The following is a 21,242-nucleotide window of genomic DNA, read 5'->3' as shown; positions in this document are numbered from 1 at the left end:
AAAAGCTAAACTGGCTTCAAGAACTTGGATTCAAGTAAGATCAATCTTTGGATTGTCACGGGGTTTTTATCAGGATACTGTCTTCTCAACGAACAGGTCTGAGACCTCACTGGATTGAAGCTAAGAAACAACGGCGAATACAGATTCTGTGGGGAAAATGGGAAAACACCAGAACACCTTATCACTCTGAGTGCGTCCAGAGAACCGTTCGTGAAGAAGCAGTGTTAAAATAAAAAAAAACTTCATTAGTTATTTTTCATAATGACGAGATGGCTTTGGTGATTATTGTTGTGTACGATTGAATATTTTTTTATTATTTTTATTATACTTAGTTGCCAAGATGGGAAAGCATAACACAATATATTTGCAGTCTCATTAACAGTATGAATCGACGTCTAAAGTTAGTTACAGCAGACGGGGAGGCACTATAAATTATTACAGTATTTTTTTACCAGTTTTTGTTTGTTTGTACACTTATTTATTACAGTTATTTTTTTTTTTTAATATCCCTAGTTCTGTTAGTGTTACTAATATTTATTAAAACCAAGTTCGTTTTAAATGTTTTTTTAATTTTAATATATAGAGTCTTATGACATTACGACAATAGTCACCAAAACAATCTCGTGATATTAAAAAATAACATCATAGAGTAATGATAGTTGAAAAAATTGCAAATTGTTGGTGGCAAGTTCATTTCGCTCTTAAAAATTAAGAGGCATGTGTTGACATGAGTCAAAAAACAAAATGCTCAGGAAACGTGGTTCTGATCGAAAAATAATTTTTTAGGAAAAGTTACTGACTAAATTATTGTACAGTGTGTTTTAAAGTTAAGGTAAAAAGCAACCCTTAAATTGACCCTATACATATAATAAACCAAGTAGGTACTAAAGTTTATAAAAAACTGAGTTAAGAATTAAAGTTGACAGATTTATATACAGTTGTCTAAAAAATTCATGACACACTTTAAATTTGACGTAAAAATTTTAGTTACGTTTTTTTTGCGTCTGAGTATATAAATGCAACTATTCAAGAACATTCAAGTTTTTTAAAAAAATATACATATTAAAAATAACTTGTTTATTTTCCAGATTTTTTTTCAAAAAATTAACCCGTCACAAACGTATTGACATTAGTTCCTAAATGATTTGGTTACAAAATCTATATCTTACAGAAATGAAGTAGCTATGTGCTGAAATTTTCAAAATGTCGGCGTGTCAATTGACATGCGCCAAAAAATATGCGCAAGAAAATATAAATGGGAGAGAATTACATTTATATATTATTGTAATAAAAATTTCATTACGGTTTCCATAACAATATATTTAACACAATATAATTTTTATATGACCGTATATTATATCAATATAAATTATCAACTATAAAAATCCTTTTCTATATAGTTCCTGTTTAACATTCTAATAATTTTATTACCATCACAAGCATTTAACTAAGTATAATATAGCTGTAGTTAGATTTAAAAACATTAACATTTCACCAATGCCATTTTGCAGTTGCAGTTTTCAATATAAATAATATTATATTTGATCAAACGTCACAAAAGCATTACTTTTTGCGACGTGATTGACACTATAAAAAAGTTTTAACGCCTAGGCATAAAAGTAAAGCACTTTTACGCCTAACTATTGTTATTAAACTGACATAAAGTGTCAAATTCAACGAGCGTAACCATAGTTTCTCGATATATAATTACTTACAAGGTATTACTTTTAAATCTTTTTATATTATTTGCAACGTTTGAAATTGTTTAAAAAAATATTTGTGGCGTTTATAAAAATAGCATTTTCTATTCGGAGTAAAAATGCACTATTTTAACAGATGAACTGAATAACAGTTTGTAAAAAGAATTAATTGCTGAATAAAAATACATATTAAATGAAAAATTAAATAAAAAAATAGCAAACTAAAGTATTATACAAATTTGGTGGATACAGAGGGAGAGTCAATGGAAGGTTTCGCGCTTTCTCATTTTAGAGACGCACATCTGCCAAAGAGCGTCTCTAGAACTCTGGTCTGTTAATTATAACATAATTAATGTTATTTTTATTAAAATAAAGTAAAATTAATCAGATTTTTTTTATAAAAACCGTTATTTTACGTAAAACCCTCACCATATTACTGAAAATAATTAATCTGACTTACCCAGAACTGAAAATTCATCCAAAACAACTACTTTCTCCGAAGAATTGACAGCAGAAACATCCAAATCCACACGATCCTCAACGATTCGACCTCAGAACTTCTCAGAATGGTCCGAATTTGGGTAAAAATCAACGGCCACCCGGCATCGGCTTTCGGCGTGAGGCGCAGAACGGATTGCCGCGGTTCGGAATCCATTTCGACCGTTCGCTTGCCGCTATCGACGGCTATTATGCGTCGCCGTGGTCGGCAGGGTCGCGCGCCTCAAGCCCGGCCGGATCCAGGGGCGGGCTGTGGCAAAGTAGAAAGGAAATTAATGTACTGAACGGTGTGAAAATGTACTAAATGTAGATACATAAGTGCACGTTTTTTTGAAAAAAAAAATTGATTTTTTTTAGTTAAAAAACATAATTTCTTGATCGATTTTTTTTTAGTTTTTAGTTAAAAAACATAATTCCTTGATAATATCACAGTTTAAAGAATATAAATATATCAGTTGGCCCACTCTTCGCCCGTATCAAAATTCCTCCCGCCGCTCCCCGCCTGTCTTGTAGACTTGGGTCAGTCTACATCCGTTGCTCGACGTGTACACAGCGTTCCAAGTTTATTTTAGTTTTGTTTTCGGTCCGACGCATAGGGTGAACGAAAAATAGTGTTTTAGTTGTTTTGTTCGAATTGTGAATAAAATGTCTACTAGAAATATTTGTGCAGTGGATGGTTGTGAAAGTAGAATGACAAACAATATATGGTTCTTTAGGCGCCCAAAAGATGAAGGAAGGTATACGTTTATATAGTATAGGTATATAATAATTAAAGTATTAGACATATTAAGTATATTATAATTATGGAAACCCAATTATGAATAAATTGTTTTAAAAATATACATATAAATTAAGAAAAGAAACTAAATTTCATCAAACATTAAAATTTATTACACAATTAACTACTAACAGTCATAATTACTGTTCATGATAATCATAAAATTTAGAAAAAAAATTGACAATGGCAACACAAGTTGTATGCAAAGGTACTTTTATTACCTTACGATAAAATTTGAGCTTTGCAGGTAAGTAATTAAAGTAAAATGCAAGCATCTATAAAACAAAACATCATATAATTTAAGAAATATGCAAATATATTATTATATATATTAAAAAAATGAACTTATTATATTTATTTAGAATACATTTTTCATATGGGGTTTCCATAATAATTATTAATAATAATTCCCCTATTGACAATTCCATATTCCAAATAATTAGGATGTAATAATATATCTAATATTTTATTATCAATGTATTCACCATAATATGTATAAGTAGAGTCTGATAAGGAAAATAACTTGTAGGTGGGGAGCCTGGAAAAGTGCCTTAGGATTTATAGCATCCCACAGATATGAAAATTATACACCAGAACAATATCATAACCGTATTAGAATTTGCGGTTTATGAGATATTTTATTAAATAATAATAAGAAGAAAGTATTGATCAATTATTAAAGACGCCCAAAAACTGTCAATTAATAAAACTAGTGCTGTATTTTTATTTTTCTACTTGCTATATTAAAATTCCTTAGTATTTTTAGTTGATCCCTCATATACGGCCAGCGTTCTGACTGATAAAATAGCACTGCCGCTGCACCCGGTAAACGTAAATATTGTATTTTTAAAAATTTCCAAAATTTGCAATTGTACTAAATTTAAGCTGAGTTCTTTCCAAAACACTTTTACGTCTATTCGGCAAATAATGTATTAAATTTAGTACAATTTGCCTGAAGCTTCTGCACTGCGAGCGGAAGGCCGAAAGCTTGTCGGCTGGTCCGCTCGAAGACCATTAACATAAATTATTTCGGGGACGACGTTTAATATCGTGTCGTAAACCGGTTGGGGGGAGGGTGGTAGCGTTCTTTTCTCTCCTCTTTCGGGGTGGTTTTAGCTGTGGAAAGATACAGGGAGAAAGTTCATTTCAGTTACACTTTTTTCCAACATTAAAAATGTAAGAAATATAGGTGTTCAAAAAAAATCTTTATATAAAAAATATTATATAAATAAAAAATCATTTTTCTTAGTTTTTTTTAATAGAACACCCTGTATATTATTTTTTATTAGATAGAGAGTTGAAAAATGAACATTTTTTGTATTTAAAGTATTTCAAAGATTTTAATGGTTTCGTAGATACATGCAGTATTATTTCATATGGCTTTTTCAAAGGTAATAAAATCATTGGTTTTAATAAAATGAAACAAATTAATCTTACTAAAAAAATTTTGATACATCTAAAACCGTGTTTTATTAAAATACTAATATTTCAACGATGTTTCACAAGGAACCAACCACAGACTCAGTACTATTTATCTACAGGGTGTTCAATTTAAAAAAAAACCGACCATCTCTGATAACAGCCGTATCAAAGTTAATGGCACGAATATCGAAATACACCAAGAACTTCACGACTGTGACTTTAGTTTACTTGAGTAAACTTAATTAATATAAACTAATAATGACGATTGTATTGTATTGTTGTCTAATTACTAAACTACTTGTTAATAATTAATAATAAATATTTTTGTTACAACTTATGATGATTTTGCATAAATTAATTAAAAAAAGAGTAAAAATTGAAAAATTCAGAATATATTAAAAATAGGTATATGATATACCTTATAAAAGTTGATAAATTTTGTAAAATCTATCAGAAAAAATGATAATATATAGGGTGTGCCAATCAACTGTGGTATTCATTGACGAGACTGTGTCCTAGTGGAAACCTCATGAAAATCCGAAGATTGTTCTTACATAAATCAAGAAAATTCTTTGATTTTTCTCGGTCGTAAGTTCTAAAAAAACTGGTTTAAATAGAGAACATGACCTTCTGATGAACAAAAATAATATGATACACGCAACATAAAATAATACTATAATATAATTATATTATCATTTTATTCACATTTTCTTATGCCGGCGCATATTATTTAAAATTTCATAATCGCCTGGTTAGAATTATTTTTCTTGGTAGAAAACAAACTTAACATATTTCAATGTTTCAAAACATTTTAGTTTTGGGGATTAAAATTTTTGAAAAACGGGTAAATGTTTTTATAAATGTTGCCAAAATATTCCTTTGATATATTTAGAATTGGATAGGCTAAATTCAAGCCTAATGTTTTGTTTTATATTAAGAAAATTTATTAAATATACTTTTTATATAGTTTGATTGTTTTTTTTTTCTAAATCCCATTTTTTTCCAATAATAAATACATGATCGAAAAAAAACTACGTCAGATATAGCTATGAAATAAAGATCGCTGTCATTTTATATGTAAAATATGTATTATATGAGGAATGTCATCGATCATCATTTCCAAACCAACTGGACGCCATTTTTCATCATACGGTACATTACAAATATACAGGGTGAGTTTTAAAGAGGTGCAAATATTTTTAGGGCTAGTAGATCTCGATAAAATAAACATATTTTCTCTTTACCGTTTTTCAAATAAGTCCAAAGTACCTACTTTGGAAATTTAAAAAAAAAATTTTGCTTAAATTTTGAGAATTACCGGATCTTTTCTGGGGTTTCTTGCTTGTAAATTTAATCTACTACCTATGTTGCCATATAATCAAGAAATTATGTTTTTTAACTAAAAACTAAAAAAAAACAATTTTTTTTTAATTTCTTATTTTCTAATTTTTTTTCGTGAAAAAAACCTCATAATCGTGTTTCTGGGGTCAAAGTATACTAACCCCTAAAAATATTTGCACTTATTTAAGACCCACCCTGTATATACTGTTAAGACGTGCATTATAAACTTATTTTTATTACACGTAACATATAAATTAAAATTATTAATTAATACTGAGATATACGTATAATTTAATATGTTCTATAAATTAAAAATAAGAAAATGATCATCATGTTCTAATGAATTGTGATAAGAAACTGTTTAATTATCTACACATACATATACAAAACCATGTTAATTTCAAAATATTGAAAATATGATTCCAGTAGCTAAATTACATTATGTTCCTTATTGTAATCACTAAAAATCTGCCAACAGAGTTTTTTACAATTTCAAAATATCTAAAAGTATTTCACTAAAACTGTTCTGCTGAAAAACATATTTTTTAGACTGAACATAGTCTAACTCTGGCGTACGGATATATAGACATATCGTCACAGCCTACTCGAAAGGCGACAAATATGAAATTTAACACGGGCAACCCCCGGGACAGGCAGCCTTTGCCCCTCGCTAGGGCCGGGCGAAGGGTATGACGTCACCATCGATCCCTTTTCAGCGAGAGAGGCAGCTGTCATGTCGGCAGAGGTGGAAAACGGGTCCTGAACGAGAGCTGTCCCAGGCAAACGAACGGGCTGTCGATCTGTGCTCTCGTCAAAATCTCGGGACTTGATACCGCCCCGTTCGTAATGGCGGGTGGTGTATGATTTCCAACGGATTATGAGCGCGGTTTGGGTCAAAAATTTTCTTTCAGATAAATCGTATTTTTTTATATTGTACTTTAGTTTTGTATTGAGTTTTAAGATTATTTTTTTTTCGGTTTTTAAACGACATCAAAATCAAATTTCTCATGTCAGAAAACTCCCAGACACAAATTATCATCCAAATATTGACATTATCTCAGAAATTATTTGGAATATATCGAAACAAAAATGAAATTTCTACACCCTGTATCTCCAAAACTACGTATTTTAGGACATACATTTATACAAACTTTTTTACTTATTTTCATCTGCAGAATATGCTGCCGAAATTTTCGGAATACAGTTGTAACGGTACGGACCACCCTGTATAATTATAAATAAATCTATACTAATATATAAAATCCTTAAGTGACTGACTCATTGATTAATCACGATCCTGCTCAAACCACTCAACGTAAGAAGCTCAATTTTTGCATACAGGTTGATTCTAATGTGTAGAGGTTCGATAAGTAGGGATTTTTTGAAATTCCAGTTCCAAGGGGGTGAAACCACCCCTCAAATATTACAATATTTTTTATTTAAAAACGGTCAAGTTTCCGAAAAAACGCTTAAACACGTATATTTTATTTTGTTGTTTTACATATTTTTAGATTTTTTAAAAATTTATACAGGGTGTTTCAGAAAATATGAAACAAAAATTCGTGCTTTGCTTGTTATATAATAATATCGCCATATTGTTATTTCTCATGCTGACATAAAGAGAAAATTTTATCCAGTTTTTATGTTAATGGAAATTCTTGCTTTGCTTTATCATCACCATTACAAATGATTAATTCGACGCGAACGAAGTCGCGGGTACACGCTAGTTAATTATAAAGATATAAACAGTTATTATTGGCATCAACAAAACTCACCTACTTAACAACACTTAAGGACATAAAGGGTCATTACCAACGCTTTTCCATGAAACTTGTCATTTTTTACTGTTAATTCTCTATTAAACAATGTTAATAGATACATAATTTGACTTATATTTATCCATTTAAACAGTAGGATTTCCAGATATCATTATTACACCTTAAAAATAAAAAGTTTTGGTGTATTCTAGTGAACTAGTATTTTATGCTACAATTATTTTTCTATTGTAACACTAAAAATTCCAACTCCAACTGTATTAACCTATACTTAACATTTCAACAAAGACAAATAATTTATGAGATACCAACACTGCTGCTCATTATAGTTGATAAACGTTTGTATGGTTTTCCGTAATTATTATATTGACTTTTATTATTTTTATTGGTAATAAAATGTCTTTTTATCAATAAAGTTTTTAATAAAGAGTTTCTGAAAAAAAACCTCAAAAAAATATTTTTTGAGATTATTTCAAAAACAATACCGCGTTAATTTGATTTATGTCCCAGAAGAATGCCAGTTCAAATTCACTAATTAAATGTCTTGCCTTAAACTTTTTTTGCTTCTCTTGTAAGTTTTTTTTATTTTGATTTAATACAATTTTTACTGTTCGATATTTTGTATTATTTTTTACTTTTCTATACACTTTTTATATTTTTATCTTTAATATACATACAATTAAAACCATTTTCAATGTAGGTATCTACACTCTCCAGTACATTTCATGATTCTGAGACATATAAACCTCTAAAATATTTATTTTAAATAATAAGTAATTAAGAAAATAATTAAAAAATAATGTAGAATATGTCAAACATCGACGTTTTTACCACTACTTATAGATATTTTAAAGTAAGAAAGTGTATAGTTCCAAAAAGAGAGTGTAGAGAATATCATAGATAGATAATAGATATAATAATATCATAAAAATATTAAGATATCAACATAGAGTTTTTCTGCACATACAATAAAAAACTATAAGCACCTATTCTCTATATGCTTTAAATTTAGAAGCAAATGTTTGAAATATTTATTCTGTAGTGGGTTTCTGTAATATTTTTGAGACCACCGATTTGAATTATTTTTATACTGAGCCCGGCGCATCCGCCATTATTTTGAAAAATGAACCATTGGAGCGCTTTCATCATTTTATTAAAAAGTGAACTTTAAAATAAAGCTTAAAAATTTTCGAAGATTTAAGCTTTAAAATCACCTGTTGTAATTGTGTCATTTAACTAAAAGTCAATGCAAATCTTTTTTTCACTTGATAAGTAAAAAGAAAATTGGTAAAACTTTTGCAAAAAGAGTTTTTATCCTTAGTTGATATTGCCTTTCCCAGATAAAATAAACAAACCAATACACTAAAAAGAGAATACACGATATTTTATATACACTATATAAATAAAATTTGATTTGTTTATCTTATTCTACTTTAAATAATATGAAATACGTATTTCCACGTTTATCAAAAATATATAGCTGTTTAAACATTGTAATGAAACTTCAAATTTTATTTTTTATAGGTATAACTTCTTATTAATTCACAAATATTTCCTATATATTATGTTACAAATCAATGAAATTTGAATATAATAAAATACATTATTGTATTTTGTATTGTGTTCTTAACAAAGCAAAATTATAGTTAACTGTAAATTATAATATTCGTTTGAGCAGACTACGAGCATGGATGTTTTGCTTTTTGGTGTATAGTTTACAAACCCTGCCAAAGATGGCATTCTGTAGAAGTTGAAAATCGTTTGTTAACTTTATTTGAAATTTTCAAAAAACGTAACATGCGATTTTTAAAACGTTTAGTTGAATAAAGTGACATTTTATTTGGTTTCTATTTTTTTTTTCAATGTGTTTGCATTTTTTAATAAATGAAAAGATAGGTACACATTTCTTATACCAGGAATGTGTAGTTGCCTCTTAGTTAATTAAATCTGTACTTGATTATTTAGTATCATGTTGGGGGTTGCAACATTTGGTGTTACAACAGCAAAATATAACATTACTTCGCCACAATACACCAAAAAACTTACAAAAGTAAAGTATTTTGGTGTATTGTGGTGAATTAGTGTTTTATTTTGCTGATATAGTAGCTAATAACGTTTATATTTAACTATATTTTGTTCTAGTTACAAATTTCTTCTTTTATAAGGATTTTAATTATGTAAATAAAAGGTTTATTTGCATAAAATTAGGCATTGACTTTTATTTTATAAAAGTATGAGCGAACTCGTTGTTAGATACCTCAATAATGACATTATTCTTCAGTTAATATCTCAGATGGTTAATATCTCAGAGCTACTTGCTAGTTATTGGTCAGTAACTAGTAACTGAATCAATAATTTACAAAAATCAAGCTTACCCTTCGCGGCCGAAGAGAGAAAGAAAAAAATGTTCTTCATACCTATTAGCATTTTTTGGCATGTATGAAATTGTATCTCAATGTGATTCTCTTCTGTAATTTCCGATATTCAGATATTAAGTTACGAGTATCTAATAATTTTATTTATTTATTTCACCCTCGAGAAGGAGTGAAATACGTAAATAAAATGATTTTTTCGAAATTTCCGAGAAACGGTGTGAACTAGAAAAAAAAAGTTCAAATAAAAGTTGTGAAGTCACAATTTTTAAGCTAGTGGATAATAGTAGAAATTTAAAAAAAAAATGCTATCTTGGTTATCACCCTATCTCTGTTAATTTTGATTTGAGCAAAAAATATAGAGACCATTTTTATGTAAAATTTGACGCTCCACAACTTTCATACCGTTTCTCCGAAATTTCGAAAAAATAATTTGATTTATTTATTTACTTTACCCCTTCTCGGGAGTGAATTTAAGAAAATCTTTCAAAATTCGTTTTAAGATCTTTCAAAGTAACTGATATCAAAAATTCAAGTTTTTACCAAAATTTCGAATTTGAAAATCTATTATCTTGGACTATAAAAAGCAATACGAATTGATCGCATTCGCTAGTAAGCTCTAGTAAAAATTTGCTTAACAATCAACTGTTGAACTTTTACTGACGTAGTGTTACGTAAATAATATGCATTTGACTTTAAAAGAAAATGTCTCATGAGCAATACTCAGCAATAGCACTTGAAGAGCAATAGTACCAGACCAAAGACTCTTAAAGTAGGTCCCGTCCAGATAAGCCTTGACAGCAAAAACGAGACGTTAACTTAAAATGCTTTACTTTCCTCTTTTAAAATTTACATCTGACAGCACGTTGTTCGGTTCAGTCTTCATTCCGAATTGAATTTTTTTATCCACCCGTGACGTGTAGCATTCAGCGCCAGCTCTCGCAACATCAGTCGACATTAAAAATGGGAACAAACGCACAAAAGGACATAAATTGCGACCCTGCGCGACCGTATCGCCGATGTAAATGCCTGGGTACCGGTGGTCAGCCATCAAAATAAAGTCTTCTTCTGTCACAGTGGTCCACGTCATAGGTGGATGGTACAAAAGGTCATTTGCATACGGTACGTCAACCGGCGGTAAACATTTCGCGAAACAAAACGATAAAAAACTTCAATATATTTATTGAAAAGAAAAAAGCTTCAAAGGGACTGTTTTCGATGCAAAGTTGTGCAAGTTTGGAGTTATTCAGACGGGTGATATGCATACGGGTAAGGCAGTAAGCTTGGTTCATACTTAAAGTTGTCCGGGATACAATAGGGCATCATGACATGGCCCAGTTGAATTATATAATACAACCTATAGGTTTTGCTGTTACTAATTTACAAGACTTTTACCTAAAGAAAATTATACCGAAATATATAAAAAGAAAGATTATCTTGAATTTAAAAGTACGGGAATCTCAACTCTATAAACTTGGAACAAAAATAATTCCTGAAGGTATGTTTTTAAAAATTTGATATCTTTTTTAGCTCTAAACTACTTTTTTGCTTTACCCCGTAAAGCTCATCTTTGTACTAAGCAACCACTTTTAAAGATCTAGTTATCGTGACGATAGTTTTCAAAGTATATTAATCACAATATTAATGCTAAAATTATAGAATTGACTAAAAAATATTATATCTCATAACCTTTTCTTGACATTTTGGTGTCTACAATATGTTAACGCTTAGAGAAAAATCTGCACAATTTTAGTTTATTATATTTATTCTTAATCGTATTTACACAAACAAAATTAACATGACAAAAAAATTAATAAATAAAAACAAAGATTAAATGAATTAAATTACTCTTTGTATAATAAAATTTGAACAATTATGGACAAGTTGATTTTAAGTAATTTAGAAAAACCGTATCTATTTTTACATTAAAACTAAACAGGTAACAATGAAAAACCAATCAAATGTCAACATACTTTAAGTTGTCAACCTATGAATTTATCATTGTCAAATGTAATTGGTTGTACTGTCTACACAACTACTACGTTGTAGTACCTAAGCTTAGTGTCTCCGAAATATATTTTTTGTAATTTAAAACTGATTCCAATGAGGCAAAAGCGATAATGTTTAGCAAATACAATATGTCATTGACAAAATTATAGGATGATAATTTAAAGTACGTTGGCATTTGCCTGTTTGGTTTTAAGTTAAACATAGAAGCAGTTTTTCTTAAATTGCTGTAAAATTAACAGACAGGACAGTTCAAAATTTGCATGCGATATTCTGTTTCCAACAACTATGCACCACCCAGTATATATTAAATTAAAGCTAATACAATATCTTATTAGTTTCTTAACATTTCACTTCTAAATCATGTAAAATATAAAATTAAGTAGGTATATTTATATTATATTCAACCGAATGATTAATTTTAAGTTTGCATACTATTTTACCTTCATCTTGGCTGGTACTTAAGGTACGAGTTAAAATGGTGACACCACAATATTGAGCTTAGATTTTTTTTTAATTTCTATGTAGGTTTCTGGAGTTTTTAGTGTTTTTTACTAGCGCATTCGCCATAAATAAGATAAATCCGCCATTTTATTAAAATATATGCATCTGTAGTTTTAATAAAGTATTAAAATTAAAAAAAATAAACTTTTTTTTTAATTGTACAAAATTTATTACCTTATAACTTTTTGCTAAAGACTTTGTAGTTGATACAGTTTAACAGTAAGCAAAAGAACTATTTAAATAAGATGTTTGAAAATATATAGTTGTTTTTGCACACATCAATTCAATTTGTGATTTGTGTGTAACTGTATTGAAATAAAAACAAATTAAGAGAAAAGGGGTGATCTATCAACTATAACATGAAACGAATCATCCTATTTCCAAGTCTTCTATTAATTTCACTTATTAAATAACTATAATTATTCAATAATCTTGATAATTCTAGGAACTCTCAGATATCGTCAAAACATGAAAACAAAAGTTCACTTCCTATAGTTCTTACTAGTGATGGGAATAATCGAATTATTTTCACCTTCGAATAATTAGTAATAATTCATATTACACAATCGAATTAATAATTCGAATTATTTAGTAGTATTATAAATTTAACCTAAAAATAAATTCGTCCCAGCTAGTGCTCGTCTAGGGGCTATTTTAAACAAATTCTGAACCATTGCCATACCTATATTCTATCACTGAATAAAAAATAAAAAAAAAATCTTTATTCAATGTATTCTATTAACTGTGCCGAAGCCGTTTAATAAATTAAACTATAATTTAAAGTTTTAAATTTAAAAGTGCCGAGTTTATAGTTGTTTCAATTCCTATTGAAAACCTCATATCTAAAATAAAAGCTTCTTCTAAAACGATATAAGTATGTCCTTGTTTACGTGCGGTTCGTATTTCTTTTTATTTTTTCAATTGCAATCAATAATAATTATTTAGATAAAAGAAGAAAATTAATTTTAGTGTTCGGCAGGTGTTCGGTGAAATTTGGGTGAGATGGAAATGACCCAAATAATAGTCGTTCTGAACGAAATGAAAATTTTCACTTAAACTGATTTATTCCTACGTGGTATAGGAAATAACAATGATTTCTGGATTTTTCTATATCGGATCGTTCCTTTCTTTGTCGATTCCCTTTATAAACCAGTTTAAGTGAAAATTTTCAGTTCGTTCCGAACGAAAGAATACTACTAATAGTACTATACTGATTACTAATATTCGTATTCGTCCATAAGAGGTTATGTTTTATGTTCATTTGTAATTCGGTTACCACAGATATAATATAAAATACTACTAATTTTTATCTCGATTATATCGAAAAAGATAATTCGAATTAGTTAGTTTTAATTTACTATCGAATTAGTCGTATTATTTAATTCGAATTTCCCAACACTAGTTCTTACGTCCCTTTAACTGAAATATAAGAAACAGGGGAGTTAATATTCTGATTGAGAAAGTTTATAAAATACCTTTAAGTAAAATCTCTTCGGATCTGCGGTAAAATACCTTTATTCTTATTAAATAATTTCAATAATTTATGTTTTTATTTATGATTTATGACAACCACCTAATAACCTTACTTTAACATCAACTTGACAATCCTGAAAAATGTTATTGTTAACCAAAGAGTAAATCAATTTCTGAATTCGCTAACGCCAACTTATTTTTCATTAAAAAAAATTACCAAATTTCGTAACTAGGTCGGCCATATTGAGGAACTTTTAAAAGAATTGTACTATATTATTCATTTTCTTTTCTGGGTAAAATAAAAACAAAAAACATTTTTTATATTAATAGTTTATTAGGGTGGGACAATTACAACAATAACTATTATTAAACCGCATACATCCTGATCGGAGGTCCGCTCCGTAATTCAGGGCATTACAAATTACATTAACAAAACGAAACAAATAAAAAAATCAAATATAAACACGTATTGAGCCTAAATTATTATACACACTATAATACAATTTTACAATTATTCATCGTTTCTCACATTGTCTCTTTCATTTTTTTTTAGTACGGTTTAAGGCGGGTTTACACGGTTCAAGTATACTTACTTAGACCAAGTATACCTGGCTGCTGCTTAACAGTGGAATCATATGATTTTTTTTATTTATCGATTTAGGTGAAATTAGACTTTCGCAATAGGTTTTGTTTTGATTTAGAATAAAAATGACAAAAGTAACAATTGGTTAAAAGATTCGTTTCCTGGCAGAATTTCGAAAAACTGTATAAAAAAGTCGTTTCATTTAAAATTTTATATAAGAGTACTAATTTTCAACCATCTAAATAAAAAATAACATTTTGAAATTTTGAACCAATAACAACAATTTTATGGTTGAAGCAAAAATAACTGATCGCAGTTCTTTGTTAGTCAAACATTTACCTAGAAGTCATATATTCATTTAGATTTATTGAATTTGTTAATAGTTTTTAATGAAAAAAACATTTTTTTTAGCTAAATTGGTATATTTAAGTACAGGGTGGCTCGAATTCGACGCTCGTCAATGGGATTTCGGAAACCGTAAGAGATACAGGATCGGTTAAATGGAGGCAAAGTTGCACAAGTTTATGCTCAATAAAATGCGGTATTGCATTTTTATTTTTTATTTTTTTTTGCATAAAATACTCTGGTGATAGAATTTTCTGTACGAAACGTCGGCAAATATCAAAGTGACTACATACAGACCGGACCACCGCCCGTGCGCCGGATAAAAAGCAAGCGAAAAAATGCGATAAAATAGAAATAGGTAGATATGTGATAAGAATGTTTCAGAATTTGTATTTATTCGTGTTTTAATAGCCGAAACGAATACATAGATTCTCGCGGCAGCTCTCGTGTAAAATTTATTTTTTAAGTAAAATAATGGATGTTTACGAAGTTCGTGAGAAAATTCAAATTATAAAATGGTATTTCCAAAATAGGTCTTATCGGGATATAAAAACAATTTTTCCACAAACTTTTGTAAACAGGCCAATTCCATCTTTACCTACTATATCAAGAGTTATTAATAATTTTGAAACACATGGGTGCGTGTCCCCACAAAAACACAAAAAGACTGATGTGTTGATTAATGAAGAACAGGAGTTAAGGCAAGTGTTCATTTGTGCTATCGCGGATCAAAATCCCACGTTTTCAAGTAATCAAATTGCTGAGGTAACAGATTCTTCACCTAGCACGGTTAAAAGAGTCCTTAAAAAGGATGGATACCGATCGTATAAAGCGCGCAAAACTCAAGAAATTTTCCACGAAGACCAATCTGTGAATTTGTAATGGAAAAGGCCAATTTAGATGAAAACTTTATTCGGCGTATAGTTTCCACCGGCGAATCAAGTTTTCATTTATTGAGTCGTCATAACCCTACACAAGTACGATATTGGTCTCGGGAAAATTTGCACAAATATTTTGAGGTACGCACGCAATATCCTCAAAAGCTAAATGTTTGGGGTGGTTTTGTAGGGGAGCATATGATTGGTCCATTTTTTATAGAGGGTAATTTAACTGTAAGTTACCGGGAGAAAGATTCCACAATGTCTGGTTTCAACAAGATGGTTGCCCTGCCCATTATTGCCTGTATTGTCTTAAGAATATTTGAACAATATTCTTCCCAACCGTTTAATTAGTGGGACATGGAACTATTTTTGTGGCCCGATAGATCACCAGATTTTTTCTCCCAATGATTTCTTTTTGTGGGGTTATGTAAAATCCAAAGTGTATGGTCATAATAGGGCTAATAATCTGGATGAGCTTCAAGTAAAAATACGAGAGGCTTTCCAAACTATTAGCCCTAATATGTTAGCCAATGTCAGACAGGGATTTTACGACCGCCTAGGCTTCTGTCTAGCACAAGAAGATAGTCTTTTTGAACACTTTTTTATAACTTTTTTTATTTAGAGTAATATTTTAGTTTTTTTTTGGGTTTAGAAAACTTATTTATTTTTAGTTTTGGCTTGTAAACACACTCAAATAATAAATATTTAAGTATATTCATTTTAAATGTTACCTTAAGTGAAGGTAATCACTTAAAATGAAAATAATAAATACTCGGCACTCCTCGAGTCGTATTCCTAGTCTGTCATGACCGACCCGTCCAAGCACAACTGCAACTGCGTACTGCCTGACCAGCCGACTAGCCGGCAGTGAATATCGAGTACGAACGCTAAACGGGTAAATGTAAATTCGTCCGGCAACTTGCTATGTTACTAGTAGCCTGGTCTTCTCTGTATAGTGTTTAAAAGTGATGAAAGGATTTAATTAAATTGAAAAAAATCAGGTCCGTATTTAAAAAAATTAAGTTGATGATGGTCGCCAAAAGCCGAAACGCCAGAGTCAATATTTAATCACACAGAGTGAAAAAGTGGCCATGAAAATGTGTTTGTTATTTTAAGTTATCTTAACAAATAAAGCCACGAAACAATTGAAAACAAAATTGAAAATTCCGTTTTTTTTTCGAATATATTCGGAATTTTTCAAAATGCAATAGGGCATTTTATTGAGCATCATATTGCACAACTTTGTCTCCATTTAACCGATCCTGTATCTCTTACGGTTTCCGAAATCCCAATGATGAGCGTCGAATTCGAGCCACCCTGTATATATTATCATTAAAAAATAACTTTTTCAAAAACCCGTTTTTTAGCCATTCCTTACTTAAATGTCAAATTTGACCGATACACAAACAGCATCCGTGTCAACCAGGCTTTATTAATGTTTAACTCTGTAGAGCAACCTTTATTTATTTATTTATTTAAATATTAAAATTTTTTCTCATCACTGTATCCAGTCAAAAATTATAACAAAATGCTTAATCTTAAATATCTTAGATATTAATATAAGTGTATTATTATTAATATTTTTTTTGTTCTATGTACATTTCAAATAAAACATAAAATCTAAAAAGATTAAAAACTACATAACTTAAATAACTATAACTTAATGATCAGACAATATTTACAAAAAAAATATGTTTCATTTAATAAATCTTATATACACTAGTTTTTTTTTTCAAGTAAAACGGACTGGTCAAAATTTGTATTCAAGAGTTGTACTTCATTTTTTTTCTACATAATATTAGAGTATTTTTTTAATAAAAATTTTCACCAGTCTTGTACTAAATCTATGTAGTAAAATCACACTTGTTTATTTTTTCTCTTGTTTTATTTTATATTAACCATGATGTGAGCACGATCAAGAGGATCTTTCTTTACAGTAAAAGTTTTTGCTTTATATTTCACGTGAAAATAAAATAATAACAAATATATTGCACGTCTGGAATTACAGAATGTTCAGGTTTTATATAAACAAATTATTATTTTAAATTTCTAACAAAGGAAAACGAAAACTAACTGAATGCTTTGCAACAATAAACTTTATTTTAACAAAAAAATAATGTTGTGTAAAGTAAAGCGTTTAGAATAAAATATCATCAGTCAAAAAAAAAGAAAAATTTTACAATATTTTTTTTACCAAAAATTATAATTATATTTTACAATTGATCATTTTGGGATTATAATTTTTGATATTACAATTAGGTATTTATCTCTTTCGAACAAAATATATATCGTTTTTAAAAACTATATAACAAGAAATAAAACTAAAGTACAATTCGTGCATTACTCCTTAAAGTTATATAGTCGTACCAATTTTGCTTTCAGAAAGTCTTTGATTGGCACACAAATTTTACAATAACAACCATGATTCGCTAGCCACGTCTCAATGCATGATACGTCTTAGAAATAGTCGGTTTTTTAAGGTACTTTAAAAATGAAAACAACTGATTATATTAGTATATAAACGTGTAAAAAAATTACTACAAAATTAGTTTTGGAAAACCAATGACAAATGAAAGTATTGATAAATAATTAAGTAAAAACCAACAGTCTATGTTTTTTTTCTTAAATAGTAAAGATAAAAAAAGACTCTTAATCATTTTATGGTTCATTATGAAGCTGTCTCCATATACAATAACTTGAAAATCGTAGTCAATAAAATTATGAAAAAAAAATATAAAAAAACATTTAAATACATAAATGTTGCATTTGATATAGATATCCGTACAAACGTTAGATTCTTCAAGCAGCAACTAAAAAGATGGTTTAAAATTTGGTAGTATATACCGGGTGTGTCTCGAAAGTGGCCCACCCCTATAACTTTTTTATTTTTTCAGATAAAAAAATGAGATTTGGTATGTTAGTGTACGACATAAATTAGGATTGATTGACGTACTCAATTGTTTTTGCTCACTTCCTGTTTCACTGGAAATGACTGCAACTTTTCATTTTTAAATGGCACTCTCGGTATATTTCTACTTTATTCGATAGAAAATGACACTCTGAGTAGAATGACATATCCTATGTCAACTTTTGATATTTTCTCTTAAAACAGAGTGCCATGGCTGTGTTAAAAACACTAATTTTTTGGAAAAAGCATTTTTTATGAACTATTTGGTACCACACACATGGTATTTCGAGTCAAATTGTTGTTATAAACCGCTTGTTACAATTTCAAATAAACCATATATGAAAATGTCAAAAGTTTACATATGATTCTATTGTGAATGTCATTTTCTATCGAATAAAGTAAAAAAATACCGAGGGTGTCATTTAAAAATCAAAAGCTGTAGTCAATTCCGGTGAAACAGAGTGTATTAGAGATGCGCAAACTGCGACCGCCGTATAATTAAATTAATTTAGATTGTTTAAATTTAAAAAAATATGATTGTTGACAGAGACAATTATTTTTAAAGTTCTTTATAATTTTTATTATATATTTATATTAGTTTTACCCATATTTTGAATTTAATTAAAAATTATTCATAACCACACTTTTAAATTCAAATTATAAAAATTATCTATTTTTATTCTTTACTTACTAGAAGACACAGAGTACGGTAAAGAATATCTGCAATTTTACTCATCTCTAGAGTTTACAGTATTTAGTGTTTTTTTAGTATTTGTGTATTTGTGCTTATAAAGCCGGGTCTCCACCAAAGCAACATATTATGTTGACGACATTGTCATCAACTTTTGTTACTATTTTCATAAATATGGTCGAGAAATATAGATCGTACCTACCAAAGAAAGATTGTTGCTCGACTTCATTTTTCGACTAAAGAGCGAAAGTTTATTTAGTGTTTATCAACATGTGGAACTACGAGGATGTAATATTATCTCAGCCGCATTCCTTATTATTTCGCGAAATTAGAAAATTGTCCGGCGATATTTTTTATTTTTCTCTCAACTTCCATCCTCTCCACTTCTAAACTAGTTGCAATATCATTCCAGGCATCATACTTTCTATTTCTGTTCTTATACCAAGTACGCTTAGTGTCCCAAAGTTCGGGGTGGGCTTGACATTTTTCAATCAGATTTCTTGTTTTATCATTGCTCGAGTCCATACCAAATTTATTTTTAGCAATAGAATCAAAAACAAATTTCTGGCCTTGTGAACTACACGAGTACAAATGGTAAAATATACCCGATAAAGTTACTGACTGGAGTTGATTCAGTGGTGAGGTCTTTCGACATTTTTGTAAACATTGTCGTCGACACGATTTTTCTTTTGACGTACCGCTCCTCAAGCGAAACATAAAACAAAGTCGGCGACTTAAATCTGCGACATAAAATGTCGACGACTTCACTGAATTTTCAGCAACATTGTCGACAACACTAGTCGGCGACACAGTCGCCGATAAATTTTGCTTTGGTGGAGACCCGGCTTAATGTAATTAAGATGGATTTCATCCTTAACATTCACACATTGACATTTTAATAAATCAATGACTTCAATTATATCGATAAAAAAATTAGTAATTTTGCAATAAACCTATTTATTATAATATTATTCATTCAAAAACATGATTTACAACAAGAAGAAGAACAATTAAGAAGAAGAAATTAATTGTAATAAGCCCCTCAATTGTAGAAAAAACTGACGCATTTTATGTCTAAAATTATATTATTATCTTATTGTATTGTATTTTATTTCTATCACTTTGTAGATTTCCAAATTAGTTAAATATGCTTGATTTTGTACGAAAATGGTGAACAAATGTGGTGGTAATTCTCACAGTTTGTGTCAGAGAATATTCAGATTGTACTCGTATTGTGGTATTACAAATTGTAGCACTACTAACTATATTTTTCCCATAGCAACTGTTAAAATTGCCTTATATCTATCAAAAATAGTAGATAAAATAGTACTTTAACCGCAAGGGTAGAATAAATGATACTTTAACAGCGAGGTTGGGTTGATAATTTTTGAATATTTTTTAAAACATGACGATAAAATACCGTTTTATCGTCTTGTATAAAAAACATATTTTTTGACACAATTTGTAAACTTTGTTGTGTGTAATATATTTATCAAAAATTAAGTATATCTAATAGATTTTCAGTGCAATTAGACTTGGTTTCACTTTAAAATACCAAAAAACCGACTGTACTCCAAAACGCATAAAAACATCACGAACGACGAGACCGCGAAACCTGTGGCGGCGGAGACTATCCGGGATCCGAGCGCCCCCCAGCGTGCCCCCTTACGAGGGGCCGCAGTCTCCGTTGTAGGCGGCCCAGGGCTAGCTGTAGGGGGTGCCGCAGGCGTACAGGCCGCGCTGCATGGGACCCATGCCGCCCATCCCCATCGCCTGGTGGAATGCGTAGCCTTCGTCTTGGAGCGAGGCCAGGTGGAAATCTGGAAAAAGGACAGAGAGATACAGATTTGGGTGAAGTTACATTTTTACTATCTTTTTTTTATAGTGTCTATATAATTTAAATTAAAGATATGTTGAGATGATTGCGTTATTTTGAGAGACTTTGAACAATTAGAAACTCTTAA

General features: G+C 29.6%; 1 protein-coding gene and 1 long non-coding RNA gene across 3 annotated transcripts in view; both read right to left on the bottom strand.

Annotated features, from left to right (window-relative positions):
• LOC115883951 overlaps positions 1-2,368 on the bottom strand; it is a 63,176-nt gene extending 60,808 nt beyond the window's left edge. The window contains exon 1 of the long non-coding RNA XR_004050474.1: positions 2,161-2,368. This is a non-coding gene — a long non-coding RNA (uncharacterized LOC115883951). The remainder of the gene's footprint in view (positions 1-2,160) is intronic.
• An 18,291-nt stretch (positions 2,369-20,659) lies between these two features.
• LOC115883867 (homeotic protein Sex combs reduced) overlaps positions 20,660-21,242 on the bottom strand; it is a 117,833-nt gene continuing 117,250 nt past the window's right edge. The window contains exon 3 of one of the 2 annotated variants that reach the window (XM_030902281.1): positions 20,660-21,098. In XM_030902281.1, coding sequence (XP_030758141.1) covers positions 20,983-21,098 — 116 coding nt within the window. In that variant the 3' untranslated portion in view covers positions 20,660-20,982. The remainder of the gene's footprint in view (positions 21,099-21,242) is intronic. The other variant, XR_004050462.1, reaches the window with a different exon arrangement.

This window comes from Sitophilus oryzae, unplaced genomic scaffold, assembly GCF_002938485.1.
Source record: "Sitophilus oryzae breed Bouriz unplaced genomic scaffold, Soryzae_2.0 scaffold_2006_pilon_pilon, whole genome shotgun sequence".
Classification (NCBI taxonomy): domain Eukaryota; kingdom Metazoa; phylum Arthropoda; class Insecta; order Coleoptera; family Curculionidae; genus Sitophilus; species Sitophilus oryzae.
The sequence above is the reverse complement of the archived record's forward strand: the minus strand, read 5'-3'. Positions and strand labels throughout refer to the sequence as shown.